This window comes from Mesocricetus auratus, unplaced genomic scaffold (genome assembly GCF_017639785.1).
Source record: "Mesocricetus auratus isolate SY011 unplaced genomic scaffold, BCM_Maur_2.0 Super-Scaffold_100006, whole genome shotgun sequence".
Taxonomy (NCBI): Eukaryota; Metazoa; Chordata; class Mammalia; order Rodentia; family Cricetidae; genus Mesocricetus; species Mesocricetus auratus.
Genome location: NW_024429190.1, coordinates 97092419 through 97107395, shown reverse-complemented (window position 1 = coordinate 97107395; position 14977 = coordinate 97092419). Strand labels below are relative to the sequence as shown.

The 14977-nt window shown below is 44.0% G+C and overlaps 1 protein-coding gene across 7 annotated transcripts in view; it reads right to left on the bottom strand.

Annotated features, from left to right (window-relative positions):
- Positions 1–1357: 1357 nt before the first annotated feature.
- Ldb3 (LIM domain binding 3) overlaps positions 1358–14977 on the bottom strand; it is a 65216-nt gene continuing 51596 nt past the window's right edge. For all 7 annotated transcript variants that reach the window (XM_040747693.1, XM_040747692.1, XM_040747695.1 and 4 more), the window contains 2 exons: positions 12351–12466; positions 1358–4032 (listed from right to left, as the gene is read on the bottom strand). In XM_040747693.1, the coding sequence (XP_040603627.1) occupies positions 3943–4032; positions 12351–12466 (206 nt within the window). In that variant the 3' untranslated portion in view covers positions 1358–3942. The remainder of the gene's footprint in view (positions 4033–12350; positions 12467–14977) is intronic.

The window sequence follows — 14977 nt, the reverse complement described above, 5'->3', positions numbered from 1 at the left end:
CACTATGCAGTCCTGGATGACCTTGAACTCCTGTCTCTACCTCCTGAGTCATGGGATGGTTTGTAAGGTCTAGGAACCAAGCCTAGGGCTTTGTCCATGCTGGATATTATTTTTTCTCAATGCCACTAAATTTTCCTCTGAACTTACTTGACAAAAAAAAAAAAAGAAATGAAAGGAATACAGAAACCTTTTTACATTTGAAGCTATGTGGTAAAAAGTAAAGATTAATCTGTGGGGTTGGAGAGATGTCTTGGTGGTTAAGAGCATGTGCTACTGTTGCAGAGGACCTGAGTTTGGTTCCCAGCACCCAAGTTAGGTAGTTCACCACTTCTTACAGCTCCAGGGAAATCCAGTACCTTCATCTAGACTCTACAGGCACCTATACTCATATGCCTAGACACACACAGACACATACACATGGTTAAAAAGCAATGAAAATAAAATTTAAAGTTGGGCCTGGAGAGATGTCTCAGTGGTTAAGATCACTTGTTGCTCTTGCAGAGAACCACGGTGGTTCAATTTCCAGCACCCATAGAGAGGCTCACAGCCATCAGCAACTCCAGTTCCAGAGGATCCAAAACCCTCTTCTGTCCTCCAAAGATACCAGGCATACCAATGGTGAACATACACACATGCAAGCAAAACACTTATAAGCATAAAATAAAAACAAATGCAAATTTAAAGCATATATAGAAGTTTGCAAATAAAAAGCAAAACAAACAAATAAAACAGCTGGGCTACGGAGCTGGCTCAGTGGGTAGTGACACCTGCTTCTAAACATGGTGATGGTCGTCGGGACTCAGAACCCACAAGGCGGAAGGAGACTCCTGAAAGTTGTCCTCTGACCCCTACATGCACACCATGGCAATGTGCTCTTACACCTACCCCCTACACACACACTAAAAACAGTAAAATGAAATAACAATTCAAAAGATAACAATCTGATCATAATGTCTGAGGTGCCAGAGGCAGAGGCTCTGTTGTGAGAACTAAATGTGGAATATTGGGTCACCAAGTAACTAAAAGCACCTTTGGAAAAATACAAGACTGGATTATTAATTCCTTTTCTATAGAAAACACTTATGGCCGGGTGGTGGTGGAAGCGTTCGAGACCAGCCTGGTCTACAAAGCGAATGCCAGGATGGGCTCCAGTCTCAAAAAAAAAATTGTGTTATTCATACAACTTTGATTAAATAGAATGAATTTTCTGTTGTGCAGCAGACCAAGCAAAGAGTGTTTCTCATTCTCAGGACACTTTTGTCTCATACTTTCACTTGTGGCCATCTAGATGTCGGCTGTTTGTTTGTTTTCAAATGGCAAATAAAAGAGCTTTTCATAGAATAAAAATTAGCATTTGTGCATCTTTTTCTGAATTTTATTTTGCTAAAAAGAATCTACACAGACCCTCCCACCAAAAAGAAAGACAAGAAGAAGAAGTAAAAACATGCAGAACAGTGTTGTGCACTCCTGTAACACATTCTATTCCACTTCAGAAAGCTTGCCAAAAAGAAAGGAAAAGGACCCAAGAATGCTTGGGTTGAAAAGTTCACATTACAAAGACTAGATTGGTAACACAAACACTGCCAATACAAGTCATCCTACTGTAAAAGGTGAGTGCCTATCGGTACATTAGATTTATGCCAACAATAAGAAGACAAGACAAACTGTACTTCTGTGAACCAGTAAAAACTGTTTGCTGTCACAGGAAAGCCATGATGTTAACCTGATCGCCACACAGCCTTTAATCTTATCACTATGTAGGTTTACCCTGTGTACTATTCTAGAAACTAGCTCCCTTTCCTGCTAGTTTAAATTGGTTTTTGGCAGTGCTGAGGACTGCAGTTAGAGCATCCTGAATGGTAGGAAAATTCTGTACCACTGGGTTACACTTAGTCCCTGAAAAAAATTGTTTTTTAAAAATAAAAGCCCTTCATGAATGTACATGACTATTAAATATTAAAACACAACTACTTAATCTAGGATGACAGTGATGCTTTCCTCTGGAATATTTTGCTTCTCTTCTTGAAGAGCCTACAGAAAATGACAAATTACACAGGAGTAGTGTCTGTGCGCATGCATAAAAAACTTTAAAAAGAGATCTGGGAAACACAATGGTTGGGATTTTTATTTCCCTTCCTCAAGACCAGTTCCTGATCATTTAATAGATACTATTTTGGAAATGCAACTGCTTAAAAACCTTTCTGCTTAGTCAGCAAGCTCCTCGTCCCTGCAAATTTGAACTTTCCAAAAACAACAGGAGGCCCAAGGCCCTGTTCCGTGTCTGAGCAAAGCTCCAGGCTGTCCCAGCAGTTCTGACATTGTTCTGACATTCCTCCGTGCTGCGGGCTTCCCGTCAGGCTGTGTCTGACTGGGAGAGACCCTTAGGTAGGATGACTGTCGCCTGGAAGCCTTAGTTCTCAAAAGAAAGAGTTTGAATGCATTCCTACAAAGCATTTCAAATGTGCAAAGAGAAAAAAAAAATCCAAAACAGGAGCAAAGAGAGGAGGGCATCGAGTCTGCACGGTGCCTAAGCTCTGTGCTCCCGTGGGAAACACACATACACACACAGCCTGCTTCAATGCCATTTCCAATGAGCATCCTTCCCAACAGTGCTTCCTAGACGGAAAAGTGAGCTTGCCATCTCCAGACCCAGAAAGGAAGCCACTCTCTCTACTTCTACCGGGCTCCATATCTGAAAAGGACTCTGAGGGCCAGGTCTATTTCAATAAATATGCTAAATCCACTCAGCTATTTTCAAAACATCGGCCCAAATGGCACATGTACCTTCCCCCTGCCCGCAGCAGTCAGCATGATTACATAAATGGCTGCTGCATTTGAAGGCACAAGCAAAGAGCGCAAGCGGGCCCTGAAGACGGGTCCCGCAGCCGGTGCTGAGGTTGGCAGAGAGCAAGGTCCTCTCCCCATGCACAGTTGGGCGTGAGAGCCTGTTCTACCATCCTGTGTTCGATGCCATCTCTCTTTTCTTTCCACTGAGCCTGTCTGCGGGTGGGGAGGAGGAAGACATATTTCACCCCCCCACACACACCATAAGCAGTGGTGGGTGGGGTGAAATTCATGCACGGACGGAACAGTCATGCTCGGGACCCTCTTTCAAGCAAAACAAAGACTAAACCCGACCCCAGAGTCCTTTGCAAACCTCTTCGGACACATTGCAAAGCAAAACAGGAGAAACCCAATTCACTTTCCCATGACAATCCAAAAAGGAGCAAGGCCGTCCAGAGACATCAGATGTTCCAGACTGAAAGGGGGAGATGTAGAGAGAGCCCATCTTTTCTCGGTTGTTTGTGGCACTAGTCAAAGACCTTTCCGGGGTCTCCCCATTTGCTCAGCAGTGGCCCGACATCGCTTCAGAAGTCTGGGCTCCCCTTACAGATTTCGAGTTTGTTCAACATCTGAAGTCTGATGTGCTGAGGAAACTCTGTGATGCTAACGGAACGACTCTTCCTTTTTTGGTGAGGAAGGCCCAATGGGTCTAAGCTAAGGAGCTCTCAGTGCCCGTTCTAAAAATAACCCCAGAGCAAATACTGTTTGCCACATCATTGTGTTTGCCAAGGAGCTCTCCAGAACTCTGCTGTGAGTTTTGGACCCTCCACAACTGCCCTGAGCACTGTCCCTGCACGGGTGGCAGTGATGGCCGGGGAGGTGTATCATTTTTGAGCACTGCTTTTTGTTTTTGACTTTTGATTTCTCGGAATTCTTTCCCAAATGTCTGAAGCGCAGTTCCAGCAGTGGATTAATTACTAGCTGGGTTTAGAATCTTCTTTTGGTTTCTAGTCTGAACTACATGAATACACAATCTGTGTGTACAAGAAAAGACTAAAATTAGACTTCAAAAGGTTCTACCACTTCTCTTGCCCCCCCCCAAGAAGAAACGTCGGCTTCTTTGACTCCTCCATTGTCGAAGCGGGAACATCCGGGGCTCTACACATTTATGGCATGTGCATGCTTCTTGCACAGTGGCTTGTCTTTCTTGGAGTAGAATGGCTGTCCCTCCAGATTCACGTGGCAGACCTGGGAGGGGAAACAGAGTGGTGTAAGATAGGACCCTGTAGCAGGGAAGACACGAAAGAGTTCAGGCATGCTCCTAATCCCTGCACTTGGGAGCCTGATGCTGAACGGTCGTGAGTTCAAGGACTAAACTGGGCTATTTAGTGAGAACTTACGGGGGGGGGGGGACAAAGTCACCGTTTTAGGGAAATGCACTGTTGGACCCAGCTAAGGGAAGACGCAGCCTGTTTTTCTGCCCCCGATACAAAGTCTTAATGACTAAACAGATTGTGTAGGTTGAACAATATAACATGAGGACTTCCAGGGGGCTAAGGATGTAGCCAGTTGCTTGGCAATTGTACACAAAGCCCTGGCTTTGATCTCCACATGACCAGGTTTGATGAGCATGCCTGTAATTCTAATGCTATGGTAGCAGGAGAGTCAGAAAGGCCAAGGTCATTTTAGCTGCTTGAAACTCTGTCTATAAACATGTAAGTAAATACCAAAGCAAGATAAAGACTTCTGAAGAGCGTGGACTCTAATTAATTAAATCTAGTGGAATAGAAAATACATATGTGATTAAAATGTCTAATTTGTGCTATGCTGTGAGGAGCAGATGAAGTCCTGAGTGAATATATATTGTTGACATGAGCAGAGGCAGGTAAAGGACCCCAGTGCCTCAGACCAATAGGAAGAGCAAAGACTTCTGCTGATCAGACTGGGGGAAATAACGAAGTATTCTTCTGGCCTGTGTGTAGATGTTGGTTGTGGTGGTTTGAATGAAAATGGCCCTGTAGGCCCATAGGGAGTGACATTATTATGAGGTATGGGCTTGATGGAGGAGGCGTGGCCTTGTTGGAGAAAATGCATCACTAGGTGTGGGCTTTGAGGTTTCAGATGCTCAAGCCAAGCCCAGTGGCTCACTCTCTCTTCCTGCTGCCTGATGATCCAGATGTAGGATTCCCAGCTACCTCTCCAGCACTGTGTCTGTCTGTGTGCTTCATGCTTCCCCCCATGAGGACGAAAGACTAATTCTTTGAACTTTAAGTCACCCCCAATTAACTGTTTTCCTGCATAAGAGTGGCTGTGGTCATGATTCACAAAAAAAAGAAACCCCAACTAAGACAGGTAGGAAATGTGGGCCACAACTTCCTTCTCCAGGACGTTTGTAGCCTGAGACTGCTACCTTGTAGATATTGACTAAACCTGTCTCCAAGTTTAGCTGTATATAACAACCTGGCTCCCTCAATTCAGATGTAGACTGTTACCTTGTAGATACTGGCTAAACCTATCTCCTTGTTTAGCTGTATATAACAACCTGGCCCCCTCAATTCAGATGTCTAAAACAAACTTAAGTTTCTAAGCTGCTGGTAGTCCCTCTCTGTATCAGAGAACATGATCCACCCAGTCCTAGCTTTTCTGTGCATGTATGTATCTGTTGTTTCTTTATTCTGATGCCCCAGTTAGGGCAATCTCTAAGCCATGCAAAGTTGTAGAACTATTCAAAGCATATATGGAATCAGTACAAGTTAACAACTCAATTCCCACAGAAAGGATTAACATTTAAGTAAATTCTATTAGTAAACTAAGAAAACATCAAAGATTGTTCTCAGTAATTAATTCAGAGGGGAAATGAAGATCTCTCAGAGATATCATACCTATTAACATAACAAAATAGATAAGATAAAAACCTTCAATGTCTTGTCACCCTTAATATTTTATGAGGGTAGCCAAAAAAGTAAAGAAAAAAGTACCCAATTAAAAAATGAGCAGTGCCCAAAAGGAATTATTTATGTAATACTAAGGACATATTAATGAAATTTCTTTCTGAAGAAAGATAATTGCATACATTTTTGTGATACAACTTCCAATGGGATGCTACATGTATTATGGAATATTACTTTAGGCAAAGATGTGTTTTTTTTTTTCATTTTTCAATACTGGGATTCTCTGTATTGTTTTGGAGGCTGTCCTGGAATTTGCTCTGTAGACCAGGCTGGCCTCAAACTCACAGAGATCTGCCTGCCTCTGCCTCCCGAGTGCTGGGATTAAAGGCGTGCGCCACCAACACCCAGCCCTGTTGTATTTGTTTATGCTGTGGAATATTACTTTAATTGTGTAAAGGTGTGCTACATTTGTTCATGCTGCATTTGTCTAATTATGTAAAGATGTGTTGCTGTTTTACCTTGCTTGCCTAAGGCACCTAATTGGTCTAATAAAAAGCTGAATGGCCAATAGCTAAGCAGAAGAGGGATAGGCCAGAAAGAAAAGAAGAAAAGCCTGGGGCCAGTCAGCCAGTTAGACAAAGTAGGACATACAGAAAGAGAGGTAAAAAGCCCTGAAGCAAAAAGTAGATGAAGAGAATCAGGTTCACTTATAAAACCTAGCCAGAAATGAGCATAAGTTAGGTCGAGCATTCATAACTAACAAGAAGTCTTGTGTTTGGTGGCCAAAAAAGGAAAATCTGGTACAACCATGGGAAAAAGACCAATCAAACAGGGAAAAGTGCATTCAGGAAAATATTATATGTAAAAATCAAAGTTATATGTCCCCATGATAAAAATATATGAGAGTAGTTTGAGGATAGAAACATTCTGGGACGAAGGGGACATATCCATCTTTGCTGAGGTCACTGTGGTTCCAGTGAGATTGCCTCATTTAATTTCACAATTCAAAAACTGGGACTCAGAGAGCCCAAATATTTTGCTTAAGTCACAGACCTAGTAAACTTTACAGCTGGGAATCATGTCCAGGGCTGTAAGAACCCAGTTCCATGGTACTTGTTCCTGAATTCCACAGCAAAACAGGCTGTGTTTATTTGAAACAGCTCTGAGCTCCTGGCTTTGCACAGAGGTTGTCTGGGGTATTGGGTTACCAATATGTGAACCAGACCCCAAGTGGGCAAAATGCTGACATGTGAGTGTTGTCTTGGAAGTCATTCTGGCTAGGATGGGCTCCATTAGAGAGGGCACTGAGCATCCTTACTGGGGAGCAGAATTGGAAGCTGTATCTAGATCCTGACCTCAAAACCAGCCTGTTGTCAGTGTGACAGGATCTGGGATCACCTGTGAGGGATTGTCTTGAACACATTAAGTGATGTGGGAAGCCCCATCTTAATTGCGGGTGAAACCATTCCCTAGGCAGGGTACCTTGGAGTGAATGGAATGGCGAAAACGAGCTGAGCAACGGCAGCAAGCATGCATCATTGCTCTCTTCTGACTGCGGCCGGCTGCTTCTAGCACCTGCTGCCTTGATTTCCCCACCGGGATGGACTGTATCATGAGCTAAAATAAAACCTCTTCTCCATTGAGTTGTTTTATCAGAATAGTTTATCCCAACAGCAGGAAAGAAACTAAGATGAGTCCTTACATACAGGTAGTCATAGAGTGGAGACAATTCCCCCCTGAGTTGAACTTGAGATACATTCAACAAAGGTTGGAAAGGGACATCCTGATGGCCCAGTTGGGGAAGTCATACTTGGGTTATATGGGATTCATATTTGGATTATATGGAATTCATACTTGGGTTATATGGGCTTCTAGTGGTTCGTGGAAGCCAACAGACTGAAAAATTACCTGGGAACGCCCCAGGTAGTTACAGCGATGCTGAATGCAACCAGGTGCTAGGATTTGGAGGGAGTTTGTCCCTTAAGGGCCCATGTATTGGAAGCTTACCCCCACCTTAGCCTTCAAGCCTTTATTTTCTATGCTTTGGATTTGGGAGACCTCCAAATTACTCATAACTGTTAGCTCATTTTTCTGTTAAAATTCTAGATTCCATAAAGGTGGATGGAGACTTGCTTTAGGATACTCTTACCCCCAAATTCCAGGAAAATTTGCAAACTGAATTCCTCTCCAGTGAGCTAAGAGCACTTCTATGCAAGCCTGAGCACTTGAGTTCAATCCCTATAATCCCCATGGACGCAGAAGGAGAGAACCGATTCCACAGTCTTCTCTGACTTCTGCACTCAGACCATGGCACCAGAGGTCCTACACTTACTCACACACATCATTCCCACACAGATACTTAACACGATGCTAATACAGTTTTAACATTAAAAAATATACCTTCACAATAATAATAAAGTTTGTAAAATAAAAGTATGTTAGAGATAAAGAGGTGGCTCATCAGTTAAGACTACTTCCTGCTCTTGCAGGGAACCAGAGTATGGTTCCTAGCACCCATATTGGGCAGCTCACACCGCCTATAACTCCAGCTCGAAAGGCTCTGACTCCTTCTATTGCCTCTGCAGATACATGAATTTGCACGTACATGAGTGCATGAGTACACACACACGCAGGCATACATAGAAATTTAAAATGATAAAAATTACACACATATATGTATAGACGTATGTTGTATGTGCATATATTATATATGTGTACAAACACATATATATGTGATATATATGCGCATATATATATATGAATGTGTATGAACCAGGAGGCTGGATAGTGCCCACTTATAGTTCCAGCCCTTCCTTGGGAGGTACAGACTGGGAAATAGGTAATTTTTCAGTGTATTTCAATTTATTGGTTTCCATGGGCCACTAGAAGACCCATGTGACCTTTGCAAATACTGAGTTCAAGAGACCAGTCTGAGCTACATAAGACCTTGTCCTAAAAAAAAAAAAATTAACAATGTTCTACATCCCCTGATTTAACTGGTAAAGAAAGAATGCAGCCATAAAAAGAGCTAGTCTCAGTCTTTCTTATTGGTTGGTTTGGTTGGCTGGTTGGTTGATTTGTTTTGTTTTTGTTTGTTTGTTTGTTTTTTTTTTGGTTTTTTACAAGACAGGGTTTCTCTGTATTGTTTCAGAGGCTATCGGTCCAGCCCGACCTCCAACTCACAGAGATCCGCCTGCCTCTGCCTCCCGAGTGCTGGGATTAAAGGCGTGTGCCACCACCGCCCGGCGATTTGTTTTGTTTTTTAATTATTATTGTGGTATGTGCAGGTTAAAAATATCACACGAAGACATATGCTTACTAAAAACAATTTGGAAGCTGGGCATATTGTGGCATAAATTTGTGATTCCAGGAGTATTACTTCAAGTTCAGCTGAAGCCATGTAGTGAGGCCTTATTGCAAACAAAGACAAAGGGATTTAGAGCCAGGGTTGATGGTTCATGCTTGCACACCCAGAACTCAAGAGGCTATTAGGACCTTAAGCCTATCCTGGACTACATAACAGACAAACAAACAAGGAAGTGATTCGGAAATGTAAAACGACAGAAAGAAGACCCTTGAGAAGAAGGAGGAAGGGAAGGAGGATGGAGAGGAGGAGGAGGAGGAAGGGAAGGAGGACGAAGAGAAGGAAGAGGAAGGGGAGGAGGAAAGTATGATTCGGGAATTTAATACATGGCAGATCACTTGTCTGACACATACAGAGTTCAGGGTCACGTCCTAGCACTGAAGGAGGGAGGCAGGCAGGGAGGGAGGAAGGGAGGGAGGCAGGCAGGCAGGCAGGCAGGCAGGCAAGCAGGCAGGCAAGCAGGCAGGGAGGAAGGGAGACCATAGGTCTTAAAGTTTTCCAACCTAAAGGTTTCTTCCCAAATACTAGAACCGTGCTCTACTTCACTGTCTCCACAGAGCAGTGAGGACCGAATGGGGCTGACTCAAGAGGAAGACTGGACGATCCCCAGATCCCCACGCCACTTCCCAAGGGGCAAGATGGTCCCAGTTTCTTTTGGCGAATCCGCTAGGCTTTGCTATGGGCCTCTCGTCCTTGGCTGGTCTTTATTCTCTGAACTCTGCTCTACCCTAAATTTACTTCCTCCTGTTTCTCTTCTAGAATTCCTTTTCTAGCCCCTTGACGACCTCTGCAGGATTCCCTCTGCATGCTGCATGGCCCCTCTCTTCAGCCTCTGTGCACCCTTCCTGGACCTTCTCCAAGTCTCTTGGATCCTTCTAGACACTGGCTACCCAAGCTTGTAATCAGTCAAGCAAGCTGAAGCTTGAAAGAGTCAAGTCTCCCATGCTCCACCTGGCTGAGTCCCAGCTATGCGGGAGGCCGTCCTACAGTAGAGAATTACACACGGTCCCTTTTGGGGAGAAGCCCTTACATATCTAAGGAACCTTTAAAAGCAACTAAACAATCTGTTCAGAGAATGCTAGAAGTGGTAAGGATTTGTATTCTGTGCCTTAAAATTTATATGCAGAGATCCCAGCACTCAGGGGGCAGAGGCAGGTGGATCTCTGAGTTCAGGGTCAGTCTGGGGTCTACAGAGTGGTGAGTTCCAGGACACCTAGGGCTACACAGAGAAATCCTGTCTCATAAAAAAAATGTCATACTGGAGGAAGGTAGCCTTTGGTCTTCACTCCAGTATGACTTGTAGCCTTATAAGAGAGAAGATGCCTGTGAAAACAGATAACATTTACACAGAGGAGAAACCATGTGAAAATACAGATACAACTTGGGAGGTAGAGACAGGAGGATCAGAAGCTCAAAGTCATGAGGCTTAATTCCAGCACTTGAGAGGCAGAGGAAGGCGGGTCTCTGTGAATTCCAGGACAGCCGGGGTTAGTAGTGAGATCCTGTGAAAAAACAACAATGAAATTCAAGGTCATCCTCAGCTACGAAGTTCAAGGCCAGCCTTGGCTAGACACACAGACACACAGACACACACACACACACACACACACACACACACACACCTGGGGGACTGTAACAACAGAGGCAAAGACGAGAACATTTAAACTAACCAGGGAGTGAAAATATGGCTAGCAAGCAGAGGTTGGAGAGAGTGTGGCTGTCTGTCAGCATTTTGAGTTTTGATTTCTGCCTTGCTGAACTATGAGAGGATACATTTCTGCTGTGCTTGTTATTGTACATTAGGAAATTAATATACAGTTTAGTACAGAACTCAGAACATGTGGCAGTGAACTTGATGACTAGGATTGTCCTCCATCCTAAGTCTCTGAGGGATTATTCAGGCTTAAGCAGGACAGATATCTATCTATCTATCTATCTATCTATCTATCTATCTATCTATCTATCTATCTATCCATCCATCCATCCATCCATCCATCCATAGACAGTGTTATGATAAAGTGTGGTGAACCTTGCATGGGGGACCTTGGCCGATTCCATGGCAGGTGAGGGTGACTGAGGCAGAGGACAAACACGCCAGAGCTTGAGTGAGAAGTTTTATTAGTAAGGGGAGGGAAGGTGGGAAGGAAAGAGAAAAGGAGGTAAAGGGTCATAGAGACACAGAGAGAGGACAGAAGAGAAGAGGGAGACAGGAAAAGTCCTGTCTGCCCCAGGGGAACAGTGGGAAAGAGAGAGAAAAAGAGATTTGGAAAGAAACAGTGGAAAGAGCATTCTGCCAAGTGACAGGGTAGGTCAGCATAGTGCCTGAATCCTTACAGACAGGGCCTCCTTTACCCAAAACTGACCTTGATAATGACCTTGAATGACCTGAGAATGACCTTGGACTTCTGATCCTCCTGCCTTCATTTCTCAAGTGCTGAGATTATATGTGCATGCTACCACAGTTGGTTTATATGAAGCCTAAGATTACCTAACATGTTAGGTAAAGAGTCTACCACCTGAGCTACATCCCCAGCCCCTAAAAGGAACAGTTTTGTCATACATACCCCACATTTACCTTGAGTAACTCTGGTCCTTAAAATACCAATAGTTCATTCATTTTTCTAAACAAAGTTAAGCCTGTCAGACTGACATTACTCAAGTCTGAATAGTGGTTGCAGAGTTTCACAATCTCATCTCAGCTGAAAGCCCGCTAAAGGGAAGGCCAGCCTCCTAGGCAGATGCCCTGCTGATTCAGCTAACTGCACACGGCTAATAGTCAATCTCAGGCTTATCTGCCGGCCACTGTACATCAAGAACAGGACCACTTAGGAATGTAAAGTGATACTCAGCCTGCTTTCTAAAGGTTCTACCAAGAGAAACCCTATCTCAGCCTTTCAGAGGCCTAGTCAATAAACCGAGGATGGGGTTCGTGGTGAAGCCTTCACACCACTTCATGACCAAAGCAGCAGATCACCTGGGGAAGCCACCTGCTTCTCTAACCCATTGTTTGCTGCCCTCACCTATTTCTGGTAAGACAACATGCCGATTCTCCAAACCCTATGGTACTTGGCTGCTACTGATCTGTAGTCATTGGTAATACGTCTTTCTTTACCCGTGACACATCAAGACACAGCATTGGCAAACTTTAAGAACCATTATGGTCTCGAAAAGCAAACAAACAAACAAAGAACCATGATGGTACCAGAGCGCCACAGTTGTATCCTTGTGTGTCAAGAGGTTGGCCCACTAGGCTGCACTTTGTCCCCTCTGTCCCCTGCTCAGATAGCTGGAACTATAGGCGAGAAACATACCGCACAGATGAAGCAGGTGTCATGCCAGGTGTGCCCCAGGGCTTCGATAAACTTATCGCCAGCTTCCACAGGAAAATCACAGCCGTGACACTTGGTGCTGAACAGATTGATGTAGTCTGCAATTAAAGTCAAAGTGAGCCGGGAGAAAAGAGCGATCTGCCACACAGACCCAAGACCAAGACAGGCCCCATGCCAGTGGGCTAGGGGGGTGGGCTTTATCATCTAGCAAACAAAATACTCACGTGATTGATTTTATTTTTCACCCTTTCAGTAATTTGTACCAATGTTGTACAGACTCAGACTCAGACTTGAACTTAATTACCACCATATGCTAGTTTGATCTGAACTTCCTTAAGGGTGATTGTTTCTTTTCTCTCTGTCTCCTCCGATAGTCTGAAGAGGTCAATCCGCAAACAGAAACTTAAAAATAGTCCTCATTGCCCAGTCACTAGGCTTATTTTGGAAGGATGAGGGTATTTTTTTTTCTTTAAGATTTTATTTTATTTTTAGTTTTGTGTGTATACATGAGTCCAGGTGTCTACAGAGGATCCTATGGAGCTGGAGTTATAGGCTGTTAAAGCACACTATGTGGGTGCTAGGAACAGAACGTGGGTGCTCTGAGCAGTACGTGCTTCCGTCTACCTCCTTTTTTGAGACAGGGTTTCTCTGTGCAACCCTGACTGTCCTGGAACTTGCTCTGCAGACCAGGCGGGCCTCGAACTCAAAGATCTACCTGCCTCTACCTCCTGAGTACTGGGATGTCACCAAAACCTGGCCAGTTTACAGGCCCAGACTCTTGAAGGATTTTGTTGTTGTTGCTTTAAGATTTATTTTTTATTGTTTTTTTTTTTTCGAGACAGGGTTTCTCTGTGGTTTTGGAGGCTGTCCTGGAACTCACTTTGCAGACCAGGCTGGCCTCGAACTCACAGAGATCCGCCTGCCTCTGCCTCCCGAGTGCTGGGATTAAAGGCGTGCGCCACCAACGCCCGGCCTATTTTTTATTGTTAATTATATGTTTGTATGTGGGGGGTGTTAATATGCATGGGAGGGCAGATACCCATAGATGCCATTAGAAGGTGTTGGGTCCTCAAGTACTGGAGTTACAGACAATTGTGAACTGTCTGACATGGGTGCTGGTAAGAGAACTGCATGTGGTTTTACCACTGAGCTATCTCCGCAGCCCGTCTTTAAAACTCTAGCAATTTTAGAATGATGTTTGCTTGGCCATTCTTCTGTCATTGGACGTTCATGTTGACAACAACTTTTTACTACTATGAACAATATTTGAGTTACTTTTACAGGGCTACATCCTCCTTCTCCCCTAAGAGGGAGGTAACACTACAAAATGCCATTCATAGTGCTTCAAAGTCTACTGACAACTTTCACAAAGACGTGCTTTCCAGAGATCACATGTAGGAAGCATACTCCTCACGGCAATAGTGTTGGGAGGCAGAGTCTAACGGGAGACGGTTAGGTCACACGGCCTCTATTTCTTGACTGAATTGGTGTTATTATTGAGGGAATAGGTTCAGAAGGAGTGGGGTTCTCATAAAAATGACCTCCATGTTTTCTCTGTCTCTCTTTTGCCCCTCCATCTTCCACGTGGAATGATGTAAGACGGCCCTTAGCAGGTGTGGCCTCTTGACCATGGCCTTCCTAGCCTTCAGAAGCATGAGCTAAATACCTTTCTGTTCATTGTAAATCCCCCTGCCTCAGACATTTGGTTGCCCTAGAACAAGATGGACTAAGGCAGGTGAGGTTTCTTACAAGAAACTTAATATCAAGAATCATGCCTTTCTGTTCCTTGTACTTCCAACATAGCCCCTAGGCAATGGTCATTACTCAACACAGGTGTGAATCAGTACATCAGTGAATTTACCACACTTGTGGCGAACAGGTTAAGCAGTAAATGAACGAATCTGATCTTCACAATGTCTCACAGAGTCGGGATTTTTTTTTATAAACTTTGGTCTTGTTTTGTGGATGAAGAAATCGAGACCCAAGGAAATGAAGACCAGAGTCCCGCACTTGAGGCCTTGTCAAGTCTTGTGCTCCTTTCTCAAGACATAACGATACTACCATACTACTGTAGACATTTTCTAGATTTTTCTAGACGAGTTGGAACCCCTTTGAATGCGTCATTCCTCCCTGCATTCCCCAGCCCCCAAATGCTCTTGTGAGTTCTACCACAGCCAGTTTCTTCCTGTGCTCTGTTCCTCTCCTGTGGGCAGTAGAGACATCCATTGTGTCCACCACACCGAGAGGCAGTATGCCTTCAAGGTTACAAACGTGGAGTGTGAAGGGAGAAAAGGGAGTTCCAAGTCCAGCTCTATTCAGGGTTCTTTAAACCTGAGGCAGCTTCTTAGGACCGCAGCTTTCCCATTTATAGGCGATAGCACCAAACTCAAGGGATTATTGCTATTGACCAGAGTAAGAAATGCATGAAGTATCTGGCATAAACATTAACTGCTGGCTCTTATTTTAGAAGATCTCATAAATGGCTAAAGGAGGAAGAGGACCCATCCATCTTCTGTCCATCCCCCATTCTTGAATGTCCATGCCAGGACACCCACGTTAATTGTTTTGCTTAAGATTCTTTTTAATATTTATTTTATGTATATTGATGT